At 63.9% G+C, this 25,199-nt stretch overlaps 4 protein-coding genes across 13 annotated transcripts in view; 1 reads left to right on the top strand and 3 right to left on the bottom strand.

Annotated features, from left to right (window-relative positions):
* The window catches only part of SMARCA4 (SWI/SNF related BAF chromatin remodeling complex subunit ATPase 4), a 28,486-nt gene extending 17,625 nt beyond the window's left edge, over positions 1 to 10,861 (bottom strand). For all 8 annotated transcript variants that reach the window (XM_074929907.1, XM_074929908.1, XM_074929910.1 and 5 more), the window contains exons 1-7: positions 10,710 to 10,861; positions 7,342 to 7,422; positions 3,792 to 4,083; positions 2,766 to 2,898; positions 1,541 to 1,939; positions 1,055 to 1,153; positions 370 to 628 (exon numbers count right to left, since the gene is read on the bottom strand). In XM_074929907.1, coding sequence (XP_074786008.1) covers positions 370 to 628; positions 1,055 to 1,153; positions 1,541 to 1,939; positions 2,766 to 2,898; positions 3,792 to 4,013 — 1,112 coding nt within the window. In that variant the 5' untranslated portion in view covers positions 4,014 to 4,083; positions 7,342 to 7,422; positions 10,710 to 10,861. The remainder of the gene's footprint in view (positions 1 to 369; positions 629 to 1,054; positions 1,154 to 1,540; positions 1,940 to 2,765; positions 2,899 to 3,791; positions 4,084 to 7,341; positions 7,423 to 10,709) is intronic.
* Positions 10,862 to 12,482: 1,621 nt separating this feature from the next.
* Positions 12,483 to 14,311, bottom strand: TIMM29 (translocase of inner mitochondrial membrane 29). Its single transcript, XM_074930109.1, has 2 exons — positions 14,201 to 14,311; positions 12,483 to 13,299 (listed from the first exon to the last, which is right to left on the bottom strand). Exons 1-2 carry the CDS (start codon positions 14,262 to 14,264, stop codon positions 12,662 to 12,664), a joined length of 702 nt encoding a protein of 233 aa, XP_074786210.1. The 5' UTR covers positions 14,265 to 14,311; the 3' UTR covers positions 12,483 to 12,661.
* Positions 14,312 to 14,369: 58 nt separating this feature from the next.
* YIPF2 (Yip1 domain family member 2) lies at positions 14,370 to 17,185 on the top strand. Its single transcript, XM_074930075.1, has 9 exons — positions 14,370 to 14,462; positions 14,563 to 14,607; positions 14,825 to 14,952; positions 15,053 to 15,133; positions 15,216 to 15,303; positions 15,389 to 15,505; positions 16,128 to 16,288; positions 16,635 to 16,817; positions 16,916 to 17,185. Exons 2-9 carry the CDS (start codon positions 14,577 to 14,579, stop codon positions 17,057 to 17,059), a joined length of 933 nt encoding a protein of 310 aa, XP_074786176.1. The 5' UTR covers positions 14,370 to 14,462; positions 14,563 to 14,576; the 3' UTR covers positions 17,060 to 17,185.
* Positions 17,186 to 17,594: 409 nt separating this feature from the next.
* Positions 17,595 to 25,195, bottom strand: CARM1 (coactivator associated arginine methyltransferase 1). 3 transcript variants are annotated; one of them, XM_074930132.1, is made up of 16 exons: positions 25,039 to 25,195; positions 22,314 to 22,439; positions 22,107 to 22,213; positions 21,903 to 22,007; positions 21,092 to 21,202; positions 20,785 to 20,962; positions 20,487 to 20,577; positions 20,278 to 20,359; positions 20,084 to 20,169; positions 19,875 to 19,964; positions 19,641 to 19,778; positions 19,120 to 19,209; positions 18,918 to 19,030; positions 18,716 to 18,793; positions 18,195 to 18,263; positions 17,597 to 18,111 (listed from the first exon to the last, which is right to left on the bottom strand). In XM_074930132.1, the coding sequence occupies exons 1-16, from the start codon at positions 25,181 to 25,183 to the stop codon at positions 17,975 to 17,977; spliced, it is 1,746 nt and encodes a 581-aa protein (XP_074786233.1). In that variant the 5' UTR covers positions 25,184 to 25,195; the 3' UTR covers positions 17,597 to 17,974. The 3 variants fall into 3 exon arrangements, with proteins under 3 accessions (XP_074786234.1, XP_074786233.1, XP_074786232.1); XM_074930133.1 differs by lacking the exon at positions 18,195 to 18,263 and having other exon boundaries at positions 17,595 to 18,111; XM_074930131.1 differs by lacking the exons at positions 21,903 to 22,007; positions 22,107 to 22,213; positions 22,314 to 22,439; positions 25,039 to 25,195 and having other exon boundaries at positions 21,092 to 21,872.
* Between the last annotated feature and the right edge of the window lie 4 nt (positions 25,196 to 25,199).

Below are 25,199 nucleotides of genomic sequence, written 5' to 3'. Positions count from 1 at the left end.
CCCATTAACTAACCCCCCCTTTAGCTCCTTGTTAACTAACTCTCCATTAACTAACCCCGCTTCAGCTCCCTGTTAACTCCCCATTAAGTAACCCCCCTTCAGCTCCCTGTCAACTAGCTCCCCATTAACTAACTAACGGGACTTCAGCTCCCCATTAACTAACCCCCGGCGCAGCAGAGGCTCCCCCCGTGGTCCCCACTAAACGGCGACAGTCCCCGGCGAGCAGGAGGACGAGGTTTGGGGCGCTGCCCCGAGCAGCTCCGAGGACACGGTCCCCCCGCTCCCCGCCCACGGCGGCCGTTCACCCGCGGCGGGGCGGGACGGGGAGTCCTTCGGGCGGACCCAGGGGCCGTGGGCGCAGCCCCTCACCTGTACTCCCTCTCCTGCAGGATTTCCACCGGGTCGAGCCCGCGGGGTTTCTGGATGGGCGTGATGCGGTTCTGCTTCTGGTGCAGCTGCACCATGGGGGCCGGCTGGGCCGGCTGCCCCGGCGACTGCGTCTGCGGCGGCATCACGGGCGAGGCTGCCGGGGGCACGGCCGGCGGCGCGGGCGAGGGCCGGCCCGTGGGCTGGGGAGGGATCAGCTTCTGGGGGGTGCTGGTGGGGGCTGCGGCGTTCGCCATCGGTCCTGGGGGGATTAAACGGACCCGTCAGGAGAGTGGTGAGGAAAACAGACACACGCACGCACGCCCCCCTGCCCCTCCGCCCAGCTCCTTCCCGCTGTGCGAGGGGAAGCAGCTCCGCAGGGCCCGGCTTTGGCACAGCTCCCCGCCTGCCCGCTCAGCTCTCCACCACGCCATAAATTTCACAGCAAGTAAACCCAAAACCTCCCCCCCGAGGCCGTTAAACTCGGGAAAGCACCCGCGAAGCCTCGTCAAGCTCAAGCAGAAGGACACGCTGATTAAGGGAGCTCTGTCACCGTTTACAGGATTTGAACCAAGCTCCTTCCAGCCTTGGCTTCCCCGCCCCCCCCCTCAAAACTTCCCCCAGTTACTTCGTTAACGACCGGCCCTTAACGGGCTCGTGCTTCCCTGTCACCAGCACCAGGTCTCACCTTCTGGCCAGGGCTTGGGGGGGCCGCCGGGCGGCTGCCCAGGCATCCCTGGGGGAACTCCTGAGGGTCCGGGAGGGGGCATGTTAGGCCCTCCTATACCTGCAGAAAGTCCAAAAAAAGGCAGGAAAAAACAAACAAAAAAATCACATTAATATGTTGATTTTTACGTGTATTTACCAAAAGCGAAGTCTGAAGCCTGACAGACACCTACATCTTTTTAGAAGCACCCCCCCACCCCGGTGTGCACCCCATACCCACCACAGACGGGTCCCCCCTCACCCCAAACCACCCCAGGGCCGGGGTGTCTCTGCCTCAGCGCTGGGCTGAGTCTGAAATCCCAACCCCCTGGAATGGCCTGGGGGTTGCAAGGAGTGGAGAGGGAAAACCCTGACGGGGCAGCACGAGGGTCAAACCGGGGTAACAAACCAACCAAACGAACCACACACACCCCACAGGCGCCCCCCAGGAGCAAAGGGCTGCGCTCACCGTGAGGTCTGTTGTAGTTTGGAGGTGTCGGTCCCGGTCCAGGCCCTTGCACTGGCCCCTGCACTGGTCCTGTCCCGGACACGGAGGGCGGAGGTAGCGTCGGCATCTGCTGCTGCATCCCCGGCATGGGTCGCTTGCCCTGCACGGCCATCTGCAGGTGGTCGGGGAGGGGCTGGCCCCTGGCCAGCATCTTGTAGGCCATGATTTGAGCTCGTAACTGGTGTAACTGGTTCTGGTTAAAAGGGGTCGGGCCCCGGTTCTGCTGGCCCAGAGCCTGGGGGTCAGCGCCATCCAAGGGGACTCCGCCGGGGCCCGAGGACATCTGAGGGCCCGAGGACGGACCGTTGGCCGGCACCGGGCTGGAGGCGTGCTCGGAGCCGCCGAGCGGAGACGGGTAACCTGCGGGGAGGGGCCAGTCAGGCAACGCACTGCCCAGTCCAAGGAAAATAAAAGCTACAGAAAAATTCCCCCCCTCGCACCCACGTTAAACCTGGGAGTGTTACGTTGCAGGCCGAAGAAAATTAAAAACTACAGAAAAATTCTCCCTTCTTGCACTCATGTTAAACCTGGGAGTGCTACCTCACAGTCCAAAGAAAATGAAAAACCACAGAAAAACGCCCCCCACTTTGCACCAATATTAAACCTGGGAGTGCTATGTCGCAGTCCAAAGAAAATGAAAAATGGCAGAAAAATTCTCTTACGCCCTGCGCCTGTGTTAAACCCAGGAGTGCTACATTGCAGTCAAAAAAAAAAGGAAAAACTACAGAAAAATTCTCCCCCCTTGCATGCATGTTAAATCCAAGAGTGCTACATCATAGCCCAAAGAAAATTTCAAATTACAGAAAAATTCTTCACCCTGCACCCGCATTAAACCCGGGAGTGCTACCTCGCAGTCCAAAGAAAATGGAAAACTACAGAAAAATTCTTCCCCCCTCACCCATGTACTACGTTCCCCCCAAATCAAGGGTTTAACACAAGTGGGGTAACGCTGGGCGGGAGCGGCGCGCCCGGCCACAGCGACCTTGGCACAGGAGGTTGGGTCACGACCCGGGAACTGAGGGTCCTTCCCCTAATTTGACTTTTTCAGGCAATTCTTTGCTCATTTTCACACCTATCCCAACAGACACCCGGTATCAATAAGAAGGAAGCAAAGAGGCACTGATGCTCTGGGAGCTCCAGACGGACCCACAGGCAAAGAAAATAAATTTTTCTTAAAGCAACCGACCTTGAGAGTGTTGGTCCATGGGGCTCGGGGGGGGGCCCATCCCCGCGTGGGCGCCGGGCCGCATCCCCATCCCTTTCATCTGGCCGTAGCGAGGGTCGTCGGTTATTCCCTTCTCGTGCATGGAGTCCAGGGGCTGCAGGGGAAAAGCAACACCCCGAAATCAAAGACCCAGCCACACCCCAAAGGTGGGGGGGACGCGCCGCTCGCCGCCAGCCTCCGCCGAGAGAAAATCTGTACGTTGGCCAAACGCCGTCTGCGCGAGGTGGGACGGGGAAACGCACGAGGGGTGTGTGTGTTTTTAACAAAAAAACCAAAAACAACATGTGAAATTGCTTAAATGCTCTGCCTGCTTGGTTTTTCCCCGGGTCTTTCAGCTGATGATGCTGAAGGTGATGGGAAAAACTACAGACTGAAAAAACTCAGAAAAAAAGGGTTCAGACGAGGAAACGAAACAATGAAGTCAGAAAGAAAAGGGGTTTAGGTGATGAAATGAAATAATAAACCAAAAAAGGGGTTCAGATGATAAAATGAAACAATAAACTCAGAAAAAAGGGGTTCAGATGATGAAATAATAAACCAAAGAAAGGGGCTTAGATGATGAAATGAAACAATAAACCAAAAAAAGGGGGTTTAGACTGTGAAATGAAACAATAAACCCCAAATGCTTTGCTGGCAGAAATGGGAAGGGAAGAGGGAGGCTTGTTCTCCCCCAGCTCCAACTTCCCAGCGAGGGAAGCCGTTATGAGACATTCCCCTCCCCTTATTCTGGAATCAAACCCCTCAGCCCCCAGTCGCCACCCAGCAGCGGGCTGAGGCGACGGCTACGTCACCCGGATGCTGGGGGAAGCAAATCGCCTCAACTCAACTCTGAAATGAAGCGTTGACCCCTCAGCCTGTCCACCTCGAGGCACGCGCGACGCGGGAGCATCCCCCCAAAAAAAGAAATTGAACAGGGAAACTAAGCCCTCTCCACCGCCGTCCCTCGTCCTGCCGACGTGGCACCTGTATTTCGCAGCCCCCCCTCACCTTGTGCATCTGGTGCATGTTGTCCTGAGCGTAGCCCCCCGGGCCCTGGGGCGGCAGCGGGTGTCCTGCCGAGGGCGGGCCGGGGCTGGGGCCCATCATACTGTGCGCGGAGCCGGGCGAGGGGCCCGGGCTGGGTCCCAGCATGGCCCCCGGCGAGGGGCCGGGCCCCGGGGAGGGCCCCGGCCGAGGCGTCCCCCCCATCGGAGGGTCTGGAGTTGACATCTTCAGCGCGGGCGCCGGCAGCGGGGTCCTGTCGCCAGAGAGCTCGTCTCAGCCGGAGCTGCCGCCGCTCCTGGAAAAGCCCCCGAACCGGGCGCAGAAAAGGGAAATTTGGGTTAGGGAGAGGCAGCTGCCCCACGCGGGCGCGGTACCCGGAGCAAAGACCCCGCGAGGGAACCGGGAGCACGTCGGCGGCCCCGGCGTTCCGAGGGAGAGACCCGCTTTCAATCCATCCTCAGGATCCCCGGGACTGGGGCAGGAGGAGACAGCACGCCCTCAGCCGGGCCACGCCGGAAGCGTTTTACCAACAGGAATGGTTTTCTACCAGTTCTGGGAGTGATTTTTTAATTTTTTTTTTTTTTTTTTTTTTTTTTTTTGCGCAGGCGTTGAAATCGGTTTAAAGTTGTCTCACACTTGCTCAGCTTCTGGCAAAACGTTAACTCCGGAGACGTGGGTGATGTCAAAACATCCCGGGCAGGGAAGCAACAAAATCCAGCACCAAAACAGTCCAGGGACTCGCTCCCGTTAAAACGGGCAATTTCTGTGGAAAAGCGTCGCTCTTACACAAGAAATTAGAATTTCTGGTTAATTCAAACACAGCACTGAAGAACTATTAAAAAAATACCCGACCCACTGTGGGGTTTGTGGTTACAGCAAACAGGTCGGGGATGTGGAGAAGCCCAACTCTTTCCTCTGGTCCCAAAGCAGGATCAGTTCCACCCAAAGCACTGTTCCTGCTGAGGGAAATCTCACTTCTGCAAGATAATCCAGGCTGAAAAAGAATGAAAGTGAATTTATCTGTCTGGCGAGTGACATCAGATTTAATTCATTTCCCCTTGAAAATGAGGCTGGCGAAAGACGGAATGGGAGGATTTTTGCCTCGAGGGATTTGCTCGGGGAGCAGATCTTGTGTTGATTGATAATTATAAACGATGGGGGGGGCCCATCCGTCTGGGATCGGTCCCTGTGGGGGCCCTCGGCCTCAGCCCCGCTCGCTATCTCCATCGATGATCCGGTGGCGGGAGATAACACACCAGCTTGCTGCTGATCCTGAACTGGGAGGCGCTGTTGGCTCTCCGGAGGGAGGAGGGGACACAGATAGGTCAGAGCGTTGGGTGATCGTCAGCGGCGTGAAAATTAACGAGAGAAAACTCAGGGTCGTGCTCTGGGATGAAGTAACACCAGGCACAGGGATAAACGGGGAGAGGAGCCGCCCTCGGGCGATGCCCCCGGTCAGCCCGGGGCGCTGCGACACGGGCCGGGATCACCTCGCGACCAGAGTTTGCAAATCGCAGGAACAGAATTATTCTGACTTCAAAAGACGCTGAAAAGTAGAAGCATGGGGCGGTTGGGTGGGTTTTTTTAAGACCACAGAGGGTCAGGGCGAACACAACACCCAGTTCACAGAGAACAGCGGAGCCCACCGGGACAGGAACCTGCCGTGTCCCCCCCCCGCCGGGTTCACTTAAACCCGCAACCGTGGGGCAGAAAATCCCCGTTGGCCGCTCGAGCCAGACGAAAAGATTCGCTCGGGCAGCGACAGGAGTTAAACTCGACATCAAACAAGGACGTGGCGCTGCCACGGCCAAAGCTGGCGGCTTTCAGAGCGGCGAGGCCGGGTAGAAAGGGGCGGAGGGGCCACCGGGGCCGTGGGGAGAAACTGGGGGGGGCCTGAGCTCGTCGTGTCCATCAGCGTGTGGCGGAAGGGCAAAACGCTCCTGTTTTGAGGCCCGACAGCGCTCCTGCTGCTCCAGAACCCGCCTTCGGCATCTCCTCCTGTTACATCTTCCCTGGAAACACCACGGCACGAATTAGGGACATGCCTCAAGAATTAAGCAGATTTTAAGAGGTGACTGGAGATACTTTCCAGAACAACAGTAATTAAATGCTCCTCTGCGCTGGGGACGAAGCCTAACGAGCGCGGGGTGGCCGATCCCTCGCCGAGCTGCTCTCCCAAAGCCTCTCCTGAGGCCGCGTGGTGTTTTATCCCAATTTGTTCTGGCAATTTGTGGTTGCGGGTGTTTATTTTTCATCTTCCTCCCGCGCTGTTGGCAAAGGGGAGGGAGCCGAGCGCTTCCCACGGACACGGCGCAGACGGGAACGCTCGTGCCTCAGGCCACGGGGGCTCCTGGATTCGTGCTCATCCGAGCCACGGGTGCTTGTGTTTTCACCCACAAAGGTGCAAAGTGGCCGTTCGAGAGCAGAACACGCCTCAAAACTTCCCTTTCTCCTCATCCTGAATCCATCCAGCTCTGCAGCAGCACCAAATCCACCCCTTTATCTTAAGGATCCGGGAAAAGGACAGGCGGCCTCCAAAATTCCCGCTCGTTTCCTGCAGGAGAATCGAGACTTGAGCGAAGCAGCAGCAATTCCCAGGACACGGAGCCGCCGCTGGGGAGGGAAACTTCCCAAATCATCAACATGGGACGTCCCACGCTCGTGGGGGAGGCAGGAAGCAGCAGCAGAGGCCGATGGAAGCACCTTCGTCTGCCCAAACGTCTCGTGCGCGCTCACGAAAAGCCGACCGCTCCGGGGAGCCTTTTTCTCAGGTGCTGGCGTGTCTTTAGTCTTCCAAAAACACCCGTTACGGCTCTTCAGGCTTTAAATCTCCCAATTTAAACGAGAAGAATATTCGATACTCACGTCACTCAGTGGATCGTTTGGCTGCTGCCTCGTTCAGTCACAGGAGGAGGGTGACCGGCCCCTGGCGTCGCAGCCGCGCGCGGGTTTGGGTGCCGGTGAAGGGAACAGAAACACGAGGGTCCAGAGGCCGTTTTCAGGCATTTTTGGCAGTTTTGAGCACATCGGCCCACCGTGGAAATGCAGCTTTAAGAGCCCACGGCAGAAGTTGGGGTTTGTCCCCGGGTTGAGCCCTTCCAGCCCTCGGGAATCTCTCTCCTGCCACATGCCCTTCCCCGGCCCCCAAGTTAAAAAAAAGGCTGCAGGAGCCGTTTCCCCTCTCCTCTCGCCACAGCTAACGAGGCAGCGAGGACTAACGAAGCATTTTTGAGAGGAATGGAGGGATGCTGCCCACCTACTGACTCCACCCTGTCGGAGAAGCCATGTTTCCAGCGCTGTTTTTTCCAGGAGAAAAGCAAAATCAACAGCGTACTTCAAGGCATGCTACGGAAGCACGAAGTACTTTTTCATTAAAAAGCCAAAATCTGCTCTTCTCCAGCGCTGCCGGAGACCCAGACCCACACCAGCACTGCCTCTCCGCGGCGGCAATTTTATTCTGATTTCTAAGAAAAGCCCCAAAACGTCCCTCACGGGGATGTCTCCGAGCGGCGCTGGGTGCTCCCGGGGAGAAACCCAAAATGCAGGCACCTACCTACGGGCATGGAGGTGTCCGACACCTGGGGCGCGGTGCCGGCGAGGGGCCGTCTCGGGGCGACGAGGTTTTAACTCAAGGCTGCGGGGAGGGAAAAATGATAATTAGTCAGCACCTGTCGTTCCGGCTGCGGCACGGCGCGAAGAGAAGGGTGCTCCCCCCCCATCTCACCCAGGAACGAGGCGGGCGGCTCGTCAGCCTCTTAGAGATGGAAAGACAGAGACAAAGCAACCAATTTGATGTTTTTTTTTTTTTTTTTCAAATTTGCTTACTTACGGGTAACTTAAAGCCTGGAAGAAGGTGTGGGAGGGGGGAACACCGCGCCGCCACCGAGATTACAAACCCGCCGAGGGAGAAGCCGTCTGTCCGTCCGTCCCGCGAGCCCACCGGCACGTAGAGCCCCCCGTGCCACACGGTGGCAGCCGCCCCCTCCCCGTGGTGAGCCCTGCACCTCCCCGGGGGGTGGTTTTAGGATGGAACGGGGCGAGGACACGGTGACGCTGGCGACGACCGCGCCACAATCAATTAAAGAATTAAAATTAATAACCTGCGTGCTCGCTACGGCAACAGAGATTTCATGTGCCAAAAATACATCTCACTCCTTTCCACGACTCTAATTTAATTTATTTTTTTTTTTAAAAAAAAACCCTAGATCATAAGCTAGGAATTGTTATTAAATCCTTGATTGCAGGAGGAAAAAAGCCTTTCTTAATTAATTCGAGTCATTTGTCAGCAGTGGCTTGTTTTGTCTATTCACGAGGCTTTTCAGCGTGTTTTCATAACGCAGCGAGCCAGGAGAGACGGCTGGCTGAAAAATAAGTCGCTTCCCTGAAAATCTGGTTTATTTTGTTCTCAAACCCCAGTGCCGGCCGGTTAAAATCTGCCCCCCCCAGAGCTCGGGGTAGGCTCAGCCCTGAGTTTCCTTGTCTCTGGAGAAAAGGTTACAGGATTTTTTTTTAGCTTTTCTAAAGTTTTTAAGTGTCGAAACAAGCTCAGAAGCTCGACCTGTGCAGGGGGTAAACCAAACCCACCGCCTGCCTGCCACCGCTTGTTTCTTCGTTATCTCGGTGCAGCTCATGAATTTTAAGCAGCAGCTGCACAAATCCCTTAATTACACACCCCACCCCCCCGCCTCCTTCAGACTCTGATCTTCGAAGGAGGAAAATAGAAATTATTCTAACAGGGGAAATTAGCAGCAGAGTCCCCGGGCTCGCTCGCCCGTCTTCGCTCCGACCCCAACAGCGGGTGGGTTGGCAGAGAAGGAGAAAAAAGGGGAAAAAAACCCACAAAAAAACAGGGAAAAACCCTCCCAACCTGTATAAAACCTCTGTCACCCCCACACCTCGTTGGAGAAAGCTAAAAATCACACTCTGCTGGCACAGGAAAACGCTGCATTTCACCTCAAAATATCTGAATGGCTTGCAAGAATCACTGAGGATTATTTTTGCCCAAAATCAGGAGCTTACTTATCAAAATAATCCCCAAGGGCTCGGCGTGCCTCGGCCCAGCGCTGCAGGGATCTCCCCGCAGGACGACGCTCGTGCCCGGCTGGAACCCGCAGCGTCGGAAAAAGGGACGGTTTGGTGGCTGCACCCCCAAAATCCACCCCCCCGCGCTGGCTGGGACCCCCAAGGGCACCCCCGGGTGCGCCTCAAAACAAAAGACCGCGGCGCTGAGGGCTGCAGCAACAAAGGGGAGGCAGATTCGCCCCCCGAAATGGAAGGTGATGGTTGAGGACACCCCCCCCCCAAATCTCACCGAGGGGGGACCCGGCGCACACTCCCCGTCCCGACGGACGAACGGGCTTTGTGTGGCCCCCGGGGATTTTCACTAGTGAGCGTTGTGTTAAAAAAAAACAAAAAACAACCTACAACACCCCCCAGCCTGCGACATCGACCCCCCCAAGATGGGGCCCTGGCTGCCCCCCATTCCCACCAGTGACGGCGGCAGCGCCAGGTGCTCCCCCCCCCATCCCGAGCCCTCCACGCCGGGGGCCTTTGTGCTGGGAAGGGGATGAATCCCGGGGGGGGGGGGGAGAGAAACTGGGGCAGCTCTGGGGACTGTGACTCCCCACCCCACGGCACCCCCAAAAAATTGAGAAAAAAAAAAAAAAAAAAATCTATTTTAGGGGTGGGGAGATGAGAAGGGAGGATGAGATGGGAGAGGTGGGATAGTGGGGGGGGGGGGTGAACCCGGTGCCTCAGAAATGAGGTGAAGCCCCCGCAGCCTGAGGAGGGGGGGGGCTGAGACCCAAAGAGCGCCCCGAAACCAGCTGGGGGGGTGTGGGGAGGGTCCTGGCTCCCGGGAGGAGGGAGGCGGTTTGTCCTCCAGAAGGACAAACAAAGCCCTGATGGAGGATGAGGAGGATGGGGCTGGGGGGGTGACACCCCCGCGGAGTGGGGGGGACACAGGGATGGGACTGCCCCACACAGAAAGGGAGGGTGTAAAAGAGGGGGTGACACAGAGCCCGCACGCTGGGGGCACCCAACACCCGGCAGGGTGGGGGGAAACGGCTGGATTTGGGGGGGGGGGGAGGGTGCCCCCTCCCTTTTTAAAAAGGGGGCACAGAGGGAGGCTGGGGAGCGGCACTGCGGTGTCCCTGACCCCCTGCAGCTAAGGCGGGGGGGGGGGGGGGAAATGGGGGGCTGAGCCCAGCCTTGCCACCCCCGCAATGGGAAAATGGGGGGGTCTGGAGGAAGGAGACTACAAAGGGGGGTGTCGATGGGGGGCGGGCACTGAGGGATTGCTGCGGGGGGAGACTGAAGGGGCTGAATGATGAGGGGGTGAAAAGGAGGAGGATGCTGGGGGGACTGAAAAAGGGGATGGATGCTGCGGGAGCTGAAAGGGGGGGACTAAAAGGGGGGGGTGGATACTGGTGGGGCTGAAAAGGGGGGAAGATGCTGAGGGAGAGATATTGTGAGGTTGAAAAATGGGGGATGCTGGGGGGGCGAAAAGAGGGAGCGAAAGAGGAGCGAGATGGGGGGGGGCTGAAAAAGGGGGAGGGGGGAGATGGCTGGCGGGGACAGGATGCTGCGGCGGGCCAAAACGGGGCGGGGGGGAAACCCCTGAGGGTGAGGGGACCCCCGGGGGCACAAGGTCGGGATGATGATGATGATGGCGGGGGGGGGGGGGGGGGGAGGAAAAGGCGCGGAGCTCCCCCCCCCCTCCCAGCCCCTAACAATGGGCAGGGCAGCGCGGCCGGCGGCAGCAGCGCTCCGCCGAGCTCCCGTGACCCTCCCGAGCCGCCGTACCCCCCTCCCCGGCCCCCCCCGCCTCCTCCTCCTCTTCCTCCTCCTCCTCCTCTCCCCTCCCGGCCCCATTCAGCCGGGCTCCGGCCCGCCGCCCGAACAGGCCCCACCGGCCCTTACCGCGCTGGCGGCCGGAGGAACCACTCGCAGGGCGCATCCCCACCGGGCGGCCCCGTCCCGCCGGGCGCGGGGGAACAAAGGAGCCGCCGCCGCCGCCTGCGGGGAGCGACGGAGCCGCGCGCGCGCCCGAGCACAGGCCGCCGGTGCGCGTGCGCGGCGCCTCGCGCCCCCCACCCCGCCAATCGCCGCCCCTGCGCGCGCGCGCCACCCGGCCGACCAATAGCGCGGCGCCCCCCCGCCAGCGCGGCCAATGAGGGGAAGGGAAGGGGAGCGCGCGCTCCCCCCCGCCCTTTCTCCTCACCGCAGCCAATGCGAGCGTGGCGAGCCCGCCCCCTCCCCGCCTATTGGCGGAGGAGGAAGCGGAGGGTGGGGACAGCGGGAGCGCGCTTTGGTCAATAGGAAGAGGTGGGGCGCAGCCGGTGGCGGGGAGACGGCCAATGGGAGGCGCCCTCGGCTTCTCCTTTCCCCGTCTCTTCCGCCCCTCCGCCTGTCTATCACCCGCGCTTGCAGCCAATCAGCGCGGCGCAACCGCCCTGGCTCAGGCTCCGTCCCCACCGCAGCCAATGGGGTAGCGGGAAAGAAGCCGGGGGGCGGGAACGACGCGGCGAGGGGCGGGGCGAGGGGGGAGCAGGCGGCGCGCGCGCGCCAGCGGCGCGTCCTCCCGTCCCCTGGCGCATGCGCAGTGTCCGCGCCACTGCGGCGAAGGGGAGGGGCGGGGGGGGCTCCGGGGGGGCCGTTTCACAAACCCGAAGGTGCAGAAATAACGATGGTTTTGTTCAGTTCGGGGCTCCCGTTCCCTCAAACCCCCGTTTTACAGCTCAGGCCGGCGGGGGGCACCGTGCAACCTCCCCCCCCCCCCTTCACCCGGGGGGAGCCGCGGCGGCGGGAGGGGGCCGCGCTGCCACGAAACCCCCGCGTTGGGAGACAGAAAATTGGGGAAAATTGGCGAAAACGGAGGGAAAACTTAAACGGGGCTCCGGTGAGCGCCCAGCGCGACATCCCTCGGGGAAATCGGGGCCAAAAAAAAGGGCTTTTGGGGGGGGGGAAATTCCATTTTTCTGAATTCCAACCCGCGAGGGGAACGGGGGGGGATAATTGATGCGGGGGGGGGAAAAAAGGGGAATAATTAATCCCGAGTAACGAACCGAGCGCTGAGCGCAGCCGCTCGTTGTCACCGGACCCTGCGCCAGCTGTAATTAGCATCTCCCGGGGGGTTTATTAATTATGTCGCAGGCGCGTGTGTGTGTGTCGTGTGTGTCCCCCCCCCCCCCGAGTCCCCGGCGGCGCTTAATTGCCGAAGGAAATTACGGTTTAACGAGGCCCCTCGTTCATCGCCACCGTCTCCACGGCAACGCCAGACCCCGCTAAAAGTCCCCGAAGCTCGCTGAACCCCCCCAAAACGCTTCGGCCAGGGCGGGGGGGTTGAGCGGTTTTCACCCAATTTCGATGGAAATTAAATATTTACCGTATGGCAGAACCGTTTCTGGTGGGTTTTGGGGTCGGGGTGGGGGGGGCTGGAAAACCATCAGCGGTCAGAGGGAGCCCCTCGCGTTTAAAAATGTAAATAAATCTAAAATAGAAGATATAAAATTAAATAAATATATTAATTAAGGAGCGTGGTGGTGAACCGCCGCCTCGCCGCAGCGATAAATAACTCAAAACGGGGGGGGGGTGGATGCATCGGTGTCTTAATGAACGTCTGATTGATAACGAGATTATCAAACCTCACCAACGCCCTAACGAGCGGCCGATCGATAATTAGGGAGGCACATGGAAAATTACGAGTTGTCTTTGTATTAAAATTAATAATAAGGCGCTTTAACGAGCGGCTGCGAGATAATTGTGAGCGCGGCGGCGCGGTTGATCGCCCACCCCCCCCCGCCAGCTGCCGGTGCGTGGTTTGGGGTAAATCTGTGAGAATTTGGCGGCCTTAACGAGTTAATAAATGAGAATTAAGTGGTTGAACGGGGTCCCGGCGCCACCGCCTCGCTCTCGGCGCGCCGGATCTCCTCCTCGGTGAGGACGACGGGCCGGAATTTCTCCAGGAACTGGCTCTCGTTGCGCTCGGAGCGGAGGTGGTGGGGGTCCAGGCGGCGCAGGTGGGCCGGCAGCCCCCCGAAATCCTCCTCGTTGATGTCACAGTCCCGTAACCGGGCCCCCAACACCCACCAGCGTCCCCAAAACCCCACGTCCAAGAGGCGAGCGGGGAAGTCCCGCCAGCGCGGCTGTAAGTGGCGGCACTGCGCCGGGTAGAGCGCGGCCTCGGCGCCGTGGGGGGCCTCGTACATCACGGCCAGGACGAGGAGGTGCCGGTAACGCAACCGCCCGGCGTCGCGGCGCCGCAGCAGGCGCTGGACGTGCCGGTCGGCGGCGGGGCTGCGGGTGCCGGGGGAGAGGAGCAGCAACGTGCCGGCCGCCTCCACCGTGGCCGCCTCGAAGGATTCGGCGCTGGGGACGGCGGCGACGCAGGCGGCCGCCCCTGTTAACGCCGCCAGGGCCGCGGCCGCCGCGCCGGGACGGCGACGGGCTCCCTGCGCCGTCTCTCGCGCCGCCGCCGCGTAGTCCTGCAGCAGCGCCCGCCACCAGCGCCCTGCCCGGGCCGTCAGGGGGGGCCGGAGGAGACAAACCCCCCCGCTCCTGCTCGGGGCTGCCCCCCCCAATCCCTCCACAACGGAACCCAGGAGGCTCAGCTGCCCCCCGAGTCTCCCAACAGTGCCAGCTGCCCCCCCAGTGAACCCAGGGGTCTTTGGGTCACCCCCCCAATCCCTCCCCCCCCCCCCCAGACCCAAGGGTGTCTCACCTGCCCCCCCAAGTCCCCCCCACACCACAGCCAGGGGACCCGGTTGCTCCCCCAAAGCCCCCCCACCAGAACCCAGGACCCAGCTGCGCCCCCAAAGCCCCCCCGTGAACCCAGGGGTGTCCCAGCTGCCCCACAAGTCCCCCCCACCTCAGAAGTCCCAGCTGCCGCCCCGACCCCACCCCCCCTAAACCGGGGTCTTTGGGTCATCCCCATTTCCCCCTCCAGACCCAAGGGTGTCTCACCTGCCCCCCAAGTCCCCCCCCACCAGAACCCAGGGCCCAGCTGCCCCCCCAAACCCCCCCCAATGACCCAGGGGTGTCCCAGCTGCCCCCCAAGTGTCCCCCCCCCAGAACTAGAAGTCGCGGCTGCTCCCCCAACCCCCACCCATGGAACCCAGGGACGTTTGTTTCGCCCCCCAAGCGCCCCCCCAGACCCAGGGGTGTCCCAGCTGCCCCCCAAGTCCCCCCCAACAGACCAGCAGTCCCAGCTGCCCCCCCCCAACCCCCCTCATTGATCCGCCGGTTCTGAGCTTCCCCTCCCCGAGCCCCCCCATTCACCCCAAGAGTGGGGGGGTGCCCCCTCCAGCCCCCCCCCGTTGCTCTGGGCCGCCCCTCACGAGTTCACCCCGGTCCCACACCCCCCCCCCCCAAATTTCCCCCGGGGGTCCCCGTTGCTCCGGGCCCCTCCTCACCGATGCGACTCTCCACGAGGCGCCCCCAGAGGCCGCGGCCCCCCCCGGCCGCCGCCGCCGCCATCCCCGGAAGCGGCTCCCGCCGGGACGGACCCGGCGACGGACCGGGCGGAACCCCCGCGGCGGGAAGGGGGGGCGGAACCGGGCCGGCGGGTGCGCGGGGCGGGGGGGGCACCAGAGGGGGACGGACCGGGCGGAACCATCGCTGCCGCGGGAGGCGGGGGGGGGCAGGAGGGAAGAACCACGTCGGCGGGACCGGGCGGTGAGCGCGGACCGGGGGGGGGGGTGTGGGTGTGCTTTGGGGGGCCCCGGTCCCGGTGGGGGGGTGTCCCGTACGACCGCGGTGCGTTTTGTCCCGGCAGCTAGAGGCTCCGCCATGGCCGCCCCCGAGGAGCCCCGGTTCCAGGGTGAGTCTCGCGGGGGGGTCGCTCCGTGACCCCCCGCCATCCCCGGGTGCCCCCCCCCACGCCCCCCCCGCGGGGTCCCCGCACCGAGGATCGGGACCCCGACGGGACACGGGCCCGGGACCCCCCCGCCCCCGCGCTGGGCTCGGAGTTAGGGGGGAGGGAGGGAGGGGGGGTCGGTTCCTGCCCCTTCCCAGCCCCCCCCGACTCCCCCCCCCAGAATTCGAGGCGGCGGCGGAGCTGCTGTCGGCCACCACGCCCCCCCCCACCGGCGAGGAGCGGCCGAGCCAGGTCACGGTGACCGTGAGCCCCGAGGGGGAACCGGGGGACGACAGCGACACAGCGGAGGTGAGAGGGGGGGGGATCCCCCAAACCCGCAGCCCCACTTCGGGGGGGGGACACCCACGGGCTGTGTCTGAGCCCCGGGGTGTCCCTGACCCCCCCGCAGCTGCTGGGGGGGCAGCGGCAGCCGCACGGCTTCTGGACGTTCGAGTACTACCGGGGCTTCTTCGACGTGGACACGCACCAGGTAACGGCGGCAACCGGCCCCCCCCGGCCCCCCCCCGGCCCCCAGCGGCGCAGCTGAGGCTCTGCCCCCCCCTCCCCGGCAGGTCCTGGACAGGATCAAGGGTTCGGTGACGCCGCTACCGGGGAAAAACTTCGTGCGTCACCGTCTGCGCAACAACCCCGACCTCTACGGTGAGAGCCCAGCGGCGGGGGCCGGTCCCGGTGCTGCCGGGGGGGGGCTCCTGGCTGATGTGTGTGTGTCCCCCCCCCGCGTCAGGGCCGTTCTGGGTCTGTGCCACGCTGGCGCTGGCGCTGGCCGGCAGCGGGAACCTCGCGCACCTCGGCGAGAAGAGGGCGGCCCCCGGCTACCGCTACAGCCCCCAGTTCCACAAGGGTGAGGGGCTGGAGGGCGCTGGGATGTGGGGAGGGGGGGCTGCACCCCAAAATGGGGACTGGGCTGCACCCCAAAGTGGGGACTGGGCTGCACTGGGACAGGGCACGGGGGGGGCTGCACCCCAAAATGGGGACTGGGCTGCACTGGGACAGGGCACGGGGGGGGCTGCACCCCAAAATGGGGACTGGGCTGCACTGGGATAAGGCATGGGGCAGGGGGGGGTGGGAGTCTGCACCCCAAAATGGGGACTGGGCTGCACTGGGACTGGCCTTGGGGCTCAGGGAGGGGGGTCTGTACCCCAAAATGGTACCTGCACCCCAAAATGATGCCTTGTCCATGCTGGGACCAGCCCCATGGCTTAGGGAGGGGGGGCTGCACCCCCCCCAAAATGGCATCTGCACCCCAAAACGTTGCCTGTCCCACGCTGGGAGCTGCCCCACAGCTCAGGGACGGGGGGCTGCACCCCAAAACGGTGTCTGGTCCAGACTGGGAGCTGCCCTGCGGCTCGGGGTGGGGGTGGACCCCAAAATAGGGTCTGCACCCCAAAACGGTGCCTGCCCCACGGCTCTGGGAGGGGAGTCTGTACCCCAGCCGTGCCATGACCCCCCCCTTTCCCCCCCAGTCACCATCGCCGCCACGCTGGTGTTCGGGTACGCGGGGCTGGTGCCGCTGGCGCTCTGGGGGTTCCTGCGCTGGCGGCAGAGCCGCGGCGCCGGCGCCTGCAGCTTCCTCGAGACCGTCTGCGTCTACGGCTACTCCCTGTCCGCCTACGTCCCCACCGCGGTGAGGCGGGGGGGCCGATTGGGGGGGGGGGGGGGGGGGCATATTTTGGGGCAGGGGTCCCGATTTTGGGGAGAAGGACCAAGATTTTAGGGGGAGGGGGCCCCGATTTGGGGGAGGGGAGTCCAGATTTTGGGGGTGGGGAGCCCCAGTTTTGGGGGAGTGGGGGCTCCAAATTTTTTGGGTGGGTGGCCCCAGATTTTGGGGTGGAGACCCCAATTTTTGGGGTGAGGGCCCCGATTTGGGATTGGGAGAGCCCAGATTTGGGGCATGGGGAGCCACACACACACACACACACAAAAATGGCCACGGAGGGGGGGTGATGGGCCACTGTTCCCCCCACCCCCAGATCCTGTGGCTGATCCCGGCGGGCTGGCTACAGTGGCTACTGCTGGCCGCGGCGGCCGCGCTCTCGGCCGCGGTGCTGGCCCTCACCTTCTGGCCGCTGCTCCGCACCGACAGCCGGGCCACCGCGCTGGCCGTGGTGGCCACCATCATCTCCCTGCACGCCCTGCTCGCCGTCGGCTGCAAGGTACCTGCTGCCGGCAACTTGGGAGGGGCCCTGGGGGGGCCCCGTGTCCCCCCCGTAACCCCTCGCTGTGGCGGGTTTTTATTTTTCTCTCCCCCCAGCTCTACTTTTTCCAGCGGCCGCCAAGCGCCGGCGCGGCCCCTTGGGCGCTTCACCCCACAGCGGGGGCCGAGGGGCTGCGCAGCCACGTGCTGCAGCCCCCCCGCACCAACATCTCCCTGCCAGGCACCCACCCTGCACGGTGAGGGGGGGGGGGCCCCCGGATCCAGGGAGGTGCAGGGGAGGGGTCCCCAAATCCTGAGGAACCCCCAACCCGCGGCTGCCCGCTTGTCTCTAATAAACGTGGGGATGTCCCCAGCCTACACCCCCCACCCTGCTGCTGTCTCCTGCTTGGGGGGAGCCCCAAAATCACATTGGGGGGGGGGGGGGCACCAAGGGGGGGACCACCGGGGAGGAGTTTGTGCCGGTGGAAGCCAGCAGGGCACCATCCTTGGAAACCCTCCCGTTTATTCAGTACTACAGCCGAAAAAACAGCAGATCCGCTATCCTATGCCACAGCCCGGCGGGGGGCCGCCCCCCACCCCCCCAACAATCCCCTGGCCCCCCCTCCTGGCACAAGGGGGGGCCCCGCCACCCCCCTCGAGGGGAAAACAGGAGAGAGGAGAGTTCAGGCGCCAAGCGCGGGGCCACGAACCGCCCCCACCTGCGCCAGGGAGCCTCCCAGACCAGGGGCACAGCCCTGCCTGCTCCGGCGGGCAGGAATGGGGTCAAAAGAGGAGCTTTTGGTACATTCAGCCTCGCCCCCCCCACACACACCGTGGGGTTGCCCCCCACCCTGCCCCCCCCCTCGCAGGGACCAAGTGCCCCGGCTGCTATGGAAGACCCGAGCGGCTGGGGGAGGAGGGGGGGCAGCTCTGGCCTTTCGTTAAAAAAAAAAAAAAAAAAGAAAAATAACGCAAAAGAAAAAAAAAAAAACAACAAGAAAACAACAAAAGAACCCCTCATCCGGGTCCGGCATCGACGCGCGGAGCGCGGGCTGGGCGGCTTCGGCGGGCGTAGGAGGGTCAGAAGCCCTCGCAGCAGCCCCCGGCCCGGGGGGGTGGGCGGGGGGGGGCTCTGGTTTTGGTTTTCCTGGCGCTGGCAGTCCCGGGGGGGCCCCCTTAGCTCCCGTAGTGCATCGTGTTGGTGGTGATGGACATGGGGGAGGCCATGGAGATGGCGGGGCCCCCCATGGTGAACTGGCTGTTGAGGGGGTAGTGGGTGCTGGAGCCGCCGCCGCTCTGGGCGCTGGAGGAGCCTGGGGGGGTGGGGGGAGAAAGGGGGTGTCAGGGGAGGTGCTGAGGGGGGGCTGGGGGGGTTGGGAAGGGTGGGGGGCGTTACCTTGGACGATGCCCGTGCTCATGATGGAGCCCATCCTGGAGTGAGTGTGGTTGACGATGCCCGTGTTGGCTGCGGAGGGGGGAACCAGGGTGAGGCTGGGGGGCTGCTAACAGCACCCCCCCCCCCCCCCCCCCGAACCCAGACAATCCCTGCCACCCCCCCAAAAAAAACTCCAGACACCCCACCCCCCCAAAAAAATAACCAGACAAAGCCCCCAGAGTCTGGACAAACAACCACATCCCGCCCCCCCAAACCTGGACAAACCAGGGGACCCCAAGAACCCAGACAAACCCCCCCAGACCCTGGACAAACCCCCCCCGCAAGAACCTGGACAAACTGAGGGACCCCAAGAACCCAGACAAACCCGCTCCCCCCCAATAACCCGGACAAGCCTCCAGAACAACCTGGATGAACCTGGACAAAGTGGGGGACCCCAAAACCCCAGAAACCTCCCCCCGCCCTCCCCAAGAACCTGGACAAACACCCCCACCCCCCCCCGCCGAGCCCCCCCCCCGCCTCACCTAAAGGAATCAGGTTATTGTGGCCGACGTTGGAGCCGCCGGCGATCACGCTGCTGAGGTCGTACGCCGCGGGCATGCCTGCGCCGGGAAAAGGGCAGGGGGTCAGGTGTCCCCCCCCAACCCCAAAAATAGGGTTTAACCCCCTCTCTGCCATCCCGTAGCCCCCCCAGGCCCCCCCTCCCCAAGCCACGCTGGTACCCACCGGCCACGGCCATCCCCGTGCTCATGTTGTAGGTGCTGCCCGTGTTCCACATGTTCTCCGAGGGGGAGGTGTAGTGGGAGCCCGGGGGGGGCGAGGGGGTCGTCCCCGTGTACCTGGGGGGTGTGGGGGGGCGCGAGTGAGGCCTGGGGGGGCTCTTGGGGGCCCCCCCGGCCCTGCTGCTTTCCCCCCCCCCCCCCGCTACCTGAAGAAGGGGTTTTTCAGGTCGAGGAGGTTGCTGGACTTGGAGCCGGTCTGGTCCACCTGAGCCACGATGCTGATGTCGTAGCTCTGTCTGGGGTGGGGGGGCGTGGGGGGGGAATGACAACGAGCTGTGAGACCCCAAAATTGCACCTGGGGGGGGGGCGGGGGGGACATGGAGCGACACAACCCATCCCTGGCCCAGCCCCAGGGAGCAGCGGGAACAGTGGCAGCATCTGGGTCACAGCTGTCCCCACCACAGGCTCAAAGTAGGCCACCAAAACTGGGACAGGGCCCCCCCCCAGACCCAAACTGGGACAAGGGGGCCCCCCCCTCTCTGAGCTGCACCGCCCCCCACAGGCTATTCTGGGTCTCAAGGTGCTGAGGGAGCACGGCAAAACCAGATCGTGGCGTAACCCACGCCGGGACGGCAGCAGCTCCGGCGAGAGCCTGGAGGGGGGGCTGTGGGGGTCCAGCGAGGGAGTGGGGGCCCCCCCCCATGCCCCCCCCCCGCCCGGTTCCCACCTCTTGTTGGCGATGAGGAGACACGTCCCTGAGAGCGTGTCGCCGGCTTTGGCGAAAAGCGGCGACTGGAACAGGCACCGGACCTGGTACCAGTGGGTCAGCGGCTCGGTGGGGGCCGTCGAGAGCCACACTGTCATTCTGGGGGGGGGCACAAATACAGAGGGAGGAAGGGAGGCAGCGGTTAGACACAGCCTTGGCCCCCCCCAGGGCTCCCCCCGAGGCCCCCTCACCTACATGGAGCCGATGAAGGCGACGTCGAACCAGAAGGCCAAGCCGTGGACCAGCCCCGAGTGCAGCATATGGAACTTGAAGGGGATTTCTATCCTGGAAGGAGATGCTGAGCAATTAGTGAGGTGGGGGGGGGCTTGGGGCACCCCCCCCAGTACCCCGGGGCACCGCAAGGCTTTGGGGGGGCTCAGCCGGACCCTCCTGGTGCCACCCACCTGTGCAAGTCGCCTTCCTTGGCTTCTAAAAAGTTGACGGTGTATTTCACTGATTTGGCCATTAAAATTCTGATATCGAAGGTGTCCTGGAGGGGAAGGGGCGGGGGGGTCAGCGGCTGGGACCCCCCCAGATCACCCAGAGCTCCCCCAAGAGTTCCCCGCGTGCCCCCGCCGGTGACTCGGGAGCCACTCACCACCACGGGCTGCCTGAAATATTCATCCACGGCCGCCCCTCGGAGAGCGGAGAGGTCGACGCCGTGGAAGGACGGCTGGTACCTGCGGGAGGAGAGGGGGGGACACACGCACACATGAGATGGGGGGGCAGCTCCAGCCACCCCCCCCCTACCATCCCAGGGCAGGGAAAGGGGTTGGGAACGTCCCCCCGCCCCAGCACTGAACTCACCAGAAATTGGCCTTGGTGAACTGCTCCATGTAGAGCTGCTCGTCCGTGAATGGGGCCAAGTGGACGTCACCGATCGTGGGGAACATGTTCCCTGGGGGGGGGGGGGAAGCACCACACTCAGGGGGGGTCCAGCAGAGACGGGAAGAGCCCCCCCAGGGCACTGGGGACCCCCCATCCCCACCCTGAAAGCGCCTGCTCCCCCCTCCCCAGACTCGGAGGGGAGGGAAAGAGCCACCCCAGGGAGGGAAAGAGCCCCCTGGGGTGCCAGGGACCCCCCCTCGCCCCCCCCGGCGCTCACCGCTGGGTTTCAGGTACTTTTTGGCGTGGAGGTAGCTCTCGAGCATGCGCTCGTTGAAGAGCATGTAGCCCATGGGCTCGGAGATGATGATGTCCACCTGCTCGGGCAGCGAGACCTCCTCCACCTTCCCCGGGATGACCACGATCCGCTCCGTCAGGTTGTTGCTCTTCACCAGCACCTTCCCCGCCAAAAAAAAAAAAAAAAAAAAAAAAAAAAAATAAGCAGGGGGGGAAAATGACACGTTCAGGGGCTCCCCGGATGAGGTACGTGGGGGTGGGGATGGGGACGGTGCCAGGGAAGGGCGCACCTCAGCGTGCTGGGCCATGGTGCTGGCTTCCACCGCGTAGATCTTGCGCGCCCCGGCCTGCGCCGCGAAGAAGGAGAGGATACCGGAGCCACAGCCCACGTCCAGGACGATCTGGGAGGGATTCGGTGAGGGTACGGCAAAGCACCGGCACTGGGGACCCATCCCAGCTGGTGCCCGGGGGTCCCCCGCCTGCCCTCTGCGGCACGGAGGGATCCCGAGAGTTGGATTCCCAAGAGGCAAAACCCAAAGCGGCGGCACCGGCGCGGCCCCACCGTGAACCGGCTGCGGTGAAGGAAGCGACTCGGCGAGCTGTGACCCCCCCCGGAAGCTCCGGTACGGCCCCGTGTGCGCAGAGCCGGCGGCGTTTTCCCCCCCGCGGCGTTCCCACGGGACTCGGCCGCTCCCCGGCACCGCGGGGAAGAACGGGATTAGGGACGGCGCGGCTGAGCCAGCGAACGGCACCCGAGCGCCCAAATCCTCTTTGATCCTATATATAACCCCCCCGGTGAGGGGGGGCGGCGGGGCGAAGCCGGCTGTGTCCCGGTGCCGGCAGCACGCGGCTCTTGGCCACCGTCCCTCCTCCCACCGGCCGTATTTTTGGAGGGGTATTAAAAATAAACCCGCTAGGAATGAGGCGGGAAAGCACCAAACTGATTGAAAGTGGGAAAAAAAAAAAAAGACAACAGACATAATCGAGGCGCCTCTTCCAGCTCTGGCGTGTAATTACGGTCCCAGAGCCGGAGCTGGATGCCGAAACGAGGCGGATTTCACCAAAACGGGGATGGTTACGGGGGGAGGGCGCCGCGCTGACCTTGTCCTTGAAGTCGCTGTGGTTCTGCAGGATGGCTCGCTGGTACGTGCCCGTCCGGACATAGTCCTGCATCATGTTCTGCTGCTGGGACAGGTACCCGTAGAACTGGGGGGGACACACCGAGGGATGGGGTGTCACCGGGGCCGTGGCTACAGCCTCCGCCAGCAGGTGCACCCGGGGCGGGGAGGGGGGGCAGCCCCCCACCTGGAAGTACTGCACGGCCGAGGACTCCTCCGTCCGCTCGCTGAAGACCGACCGCTCCGTGTTGTGACCCCGGCAGTTCTTCAGGATGTTATAAAAGGAACAGAAATCTGGGCGGGCGGGAGAAAAAAAAACACCAAAGGGGACTTTAGGCGGGGGGGGGGGGACATAAAAGGGTCCCTGTGAAGCCAAAGCGGGGAGGGGACGCACCGGTGGGGGTGGCGAACTGGACGAGGACGCTGTTGCAGCCCAGCGTGATGATGAAGGACTGTTTGCCCACGCGGCTGCACTCGGTCTCGCGGGACACGGAGCACTTGAACACGCAGACGTCTTCATCTGGGGTGGGGGGGGGAGTAGAGAGAACCGGGGGGGTGAGACGGGTCCTGCCACGCCGGCGGGGCGCGGCCCAAACCCCTCCCTCGCACCAGACGGGTTTTCTCCTGGTGCTCTGGCACCTAATTCACCTCTGGTGGGGGGGACACAAACCCCCCGTGCGTGGCCAAGGGGTTTTGGAGCAGCCAGATCGGTGCTGCCAGGATGGGGGGGGTGGTAACCGGCGCTGTGGGGCCCCCCGGGGCTCCCGGTGAAGCCGGGTGATGCCGTGAGGAGCCGGGAGCGGCACCGGCCAACCCCAGCGCCCGCGGCGGCCTCCCCGCGGCGTCGCGGCGTCGCCTCGTTAGCCGCTTTGAAGCCGGGGAGCGGCGAGGGGGTAATTAGCACCTCCAGCCAGCGCTGCCTTTCTCACGCGGCGCCCCGCCGGAAAAACCAAACCAACCGCTGCGGCAAAACCTGTTTTCCCCCCAGAATCTCGCTGCCGGTCCCTCTCGCCCCGGCAGCAGCGGGCAGGCCAGCAAGCCGCCGCACAGGGCCAGCCGCTCAGGGCGTTAAGTCGCCCAGTTAATTTGGGGTGAGGAGAGAGAAATGAGCTGGGGGGGGGTTCCAGCCCCAAAGACGACCCCGGCAGAGCTGCGGCGGCACCTGCCCCGGGCCCGCGGCGCGGCGAAGCCACGAAATGCAAATTCCCGCCGGGCGCGTTAATCAGGCTGTCGGCCGGGCCCCGCGCCCTTTGTGGCCGATCAAAAAGGGCCGGCAGATGTGCCACGGCCGCCCCGGCGCTGAAAGGCCAGCGGCCCCGGCCACACAAAGGCTTTTCTGGCAAACGCCTGGAAAAAAATAAAGGGGGGATGACGCCGAGGCGAGGAGCCAGAGGCGGCAGCGCGGTGAGGGACGGGGAAGCGTCAGCACCGGGACGGCGCCCGGAGAAAACCGAAATAACCTTCGGGCTCGGCGCGGAGCTTCGCTCGCAGCGAGGGCAGCGGCGCCCGCTCGCCCCCCGGACGAGCCGTGGAAGCCGGGCCGAGCCGCGGGCTCGAGGCCCAAGCAGCCCCGCGGGCCTCAGTTTCCCCGTCCCGCAGCCGAGGCCTCCGCCGAAGCCAGCGCGGGACGGGGCCGCTGCGCCGCGCTTTAATTACTTGCGCCAATCAGTTAATTTCACCGGAGCGGGTCGTCAGTGAGGAGGGGAAGGGGGTCGGGTTGGTTTTTTTTTTCCCCCCCCTCACGACGTCGTACGGAAACCGGCCGGGCACGGACGGGGAGGCTCCGGTGGCACCGGCACGTTCCCGAGCACAAAGCGCAAGAGCTGCTGGATTTGGGAAAGGGGGATAAAAAAAACACAACAAAAAAAACCAACAACAAAAAAAGGGAAAACCGCAGTTCTTGTGCGGAGACAAAGAAAACTCAGCTCCGACACCGCGCCCGCCGGCCGGGAAATGAACCCCCCGGTACTTCGTTACCGGTGCCCAGCGCTAACGGCCGCTGGAGCGAACCCCCCCGGGACAGAAGGGCCGCGGCAGCGCTGGAAGGTCACCGAATTCCGGCTATTTCGGGCAAATTGGGGCGGGGGGGGCCTGGGAACCAACTTTCGGCAGCCTCTGGCTAATGGCTGGTGAGACCGGGGAGCCCCCGCCTCGGCCGAGCCCCCCCGGCTGCCGCTGCTCTTACCACGGCGAGGGGGGGAGACCCGACAGCGCTGGCACCCCCCGAACCACCCGGCCCCCCCAGTGCCCCCCGAGCCCCCACCCTCGGCACCCCAACACCGGCCTCCTGCACCCACGGGCTCCACTGACCCCCCCCAGCACCCCCTGCCCCCCATTCCCCCCCAGCATCCCCTCATCCACTCCAGAGGAGACCAAGCCAGCCCCCCCCGCCCCCCCATCTAAGCCTTACAGTCCCAGCCCCCCAAAACACTCCCAGCCCCCCCCTCCATTCTGGGCCTGCAGACCCTGAACCCCCAAACTCACCCAGCCCCCCATACCCCCCCATCTCAACCTACAGGCCCAGCCCCCCCGACATTCCCAGCCCCCCCTCCTTTCTGCCCCCCAAACCCGCCTGAGCCCCCCCATCCCCACTCCCCCAGCACCCTACAGCCCCCCAGCTCCTCCCAAGCCCCCCACCCCCCTCCCCCAGCACCCTACAGCCCCCCAGCTCCTCCCAAGCCCCCCACCCCCCTCCAACTCCCCCAATCCTTTCTGCCCCCCCAGCCCCTCCACACCCACCCCCCATATCCCTACACGCCCCCCCGCACCCCCCCAATCCTTTCTGTGCCCCCAATTCTTTCTGCAGCACCTCCCACCCTTCCTGCCCCCCCCCACACCCACCCCCATATCCTCACACACCCCCCAGCCCAGACCCCCCCACTCCCAGACCCCCCCCCAGCCACCTCAATCCTTTCTGTCCCCCCCCCAAACCTTTCCGTAGCCCCCCCAACCTTTCTGTCCCCCCCACACCCCCTCCCCATCCCTATATACCCCCCCCCTCACTCCGCAGCCCCCCCCGATCATCCCCCATCCCCAGCCTTGCCCTCAGGGCCGCCCCCCCCAGCCCCACACCCGCCGGCGCCGGGCCGGGCCCCCCCGGCCGGCCCCCCCGCACTCACGGCCGTAGAGCGCCAGGCCGGCGCTGTCGGGGCCGGTGCGGACCTCGAGGCGCAGCGGCTGCTGCTCCTGGTGCCGCTGGATCTCGCCGTTGGCGTCCCCGATGGTGAGGAGCCGCACGCCGGGGAACACCGACACCGCGGCCATCTTGGAGCCGCCGCCG

The sequence above is a fragment of the Athene noctua genome, chromosome 31 (assembly GCF_965140245.1).
Source record: "Athene noctua chromosome 31, bAthNoc1.hap1.1, whole genome shotgun sequence".
Classification (NCBI taxonomy): domain Eukaryota; kingdom Metazoa; phylum Chordata; class Aves; order Strigiformes; family Strigidae; genus Athene; species Athene noctua.
The sequence above is the reverse complement of the archived record's forward strand: the minus strand, read 5'-3'. Positions and strand labels throughout refer to the sequence as shown.

Coding starts and splice junctions, on each gene's coding strand:
- TIMM29 (XM_074930109.1), bottom strand. CDS start 14,264: ATGGCGGCGGCGGCGGCCGGGGGGGGCCGCGGCCTCTGGGGGCGCCTC. Junction 13,300..14,200: donor CCTCGTGGAGAGTCGCATCG/GTGAGGAGGGGC, acceptor CGGCCCGGGCAG/GGCGCTGGTGGCGGGCGCTG.
- YIPF2 (XM_074930075.1), top strand. CDS start 14,577: ATGGCCGCCCCCGAGGAGCCCCGGTTCCAGG. Junction 15,506..16,127: donor CAGCCCCCAGTTCCACAAGG/GTGAGGGGCTGG, acceptor TTTCCCCCCCAG/TCACCATCGCCGCCACGCTG. Junction 16,818..16,915: donor TGCTCGCCGTCGGCTGCAAG/GTACCTGCTGCC, acceptor CTCTCCCCCCAG/CTCTACTTTTTCCAGCGGCC.
- CARM1 (XM_074930131.1), bottom strand. CDS start 21,781: ATGTCTGTTGTCTTTTTTTTTTTTTCCCACTTTCAATCAGTTTGGTGC. Junction 20,963..21,091: donor CCATGGCCCAGCACGCTGAG/GTGCGCCCTTCC, acceptor TTGGCGGGGAAG/GTGCTGGTGAAGAGCAACAA. Junction 20,578..20,784: donor AAAGTACCTGAAACCCAGCG/GTGAGCGCCGGG, acceptor CCCCCCCCCCAG/GGAACATGTTCCCCACGATC.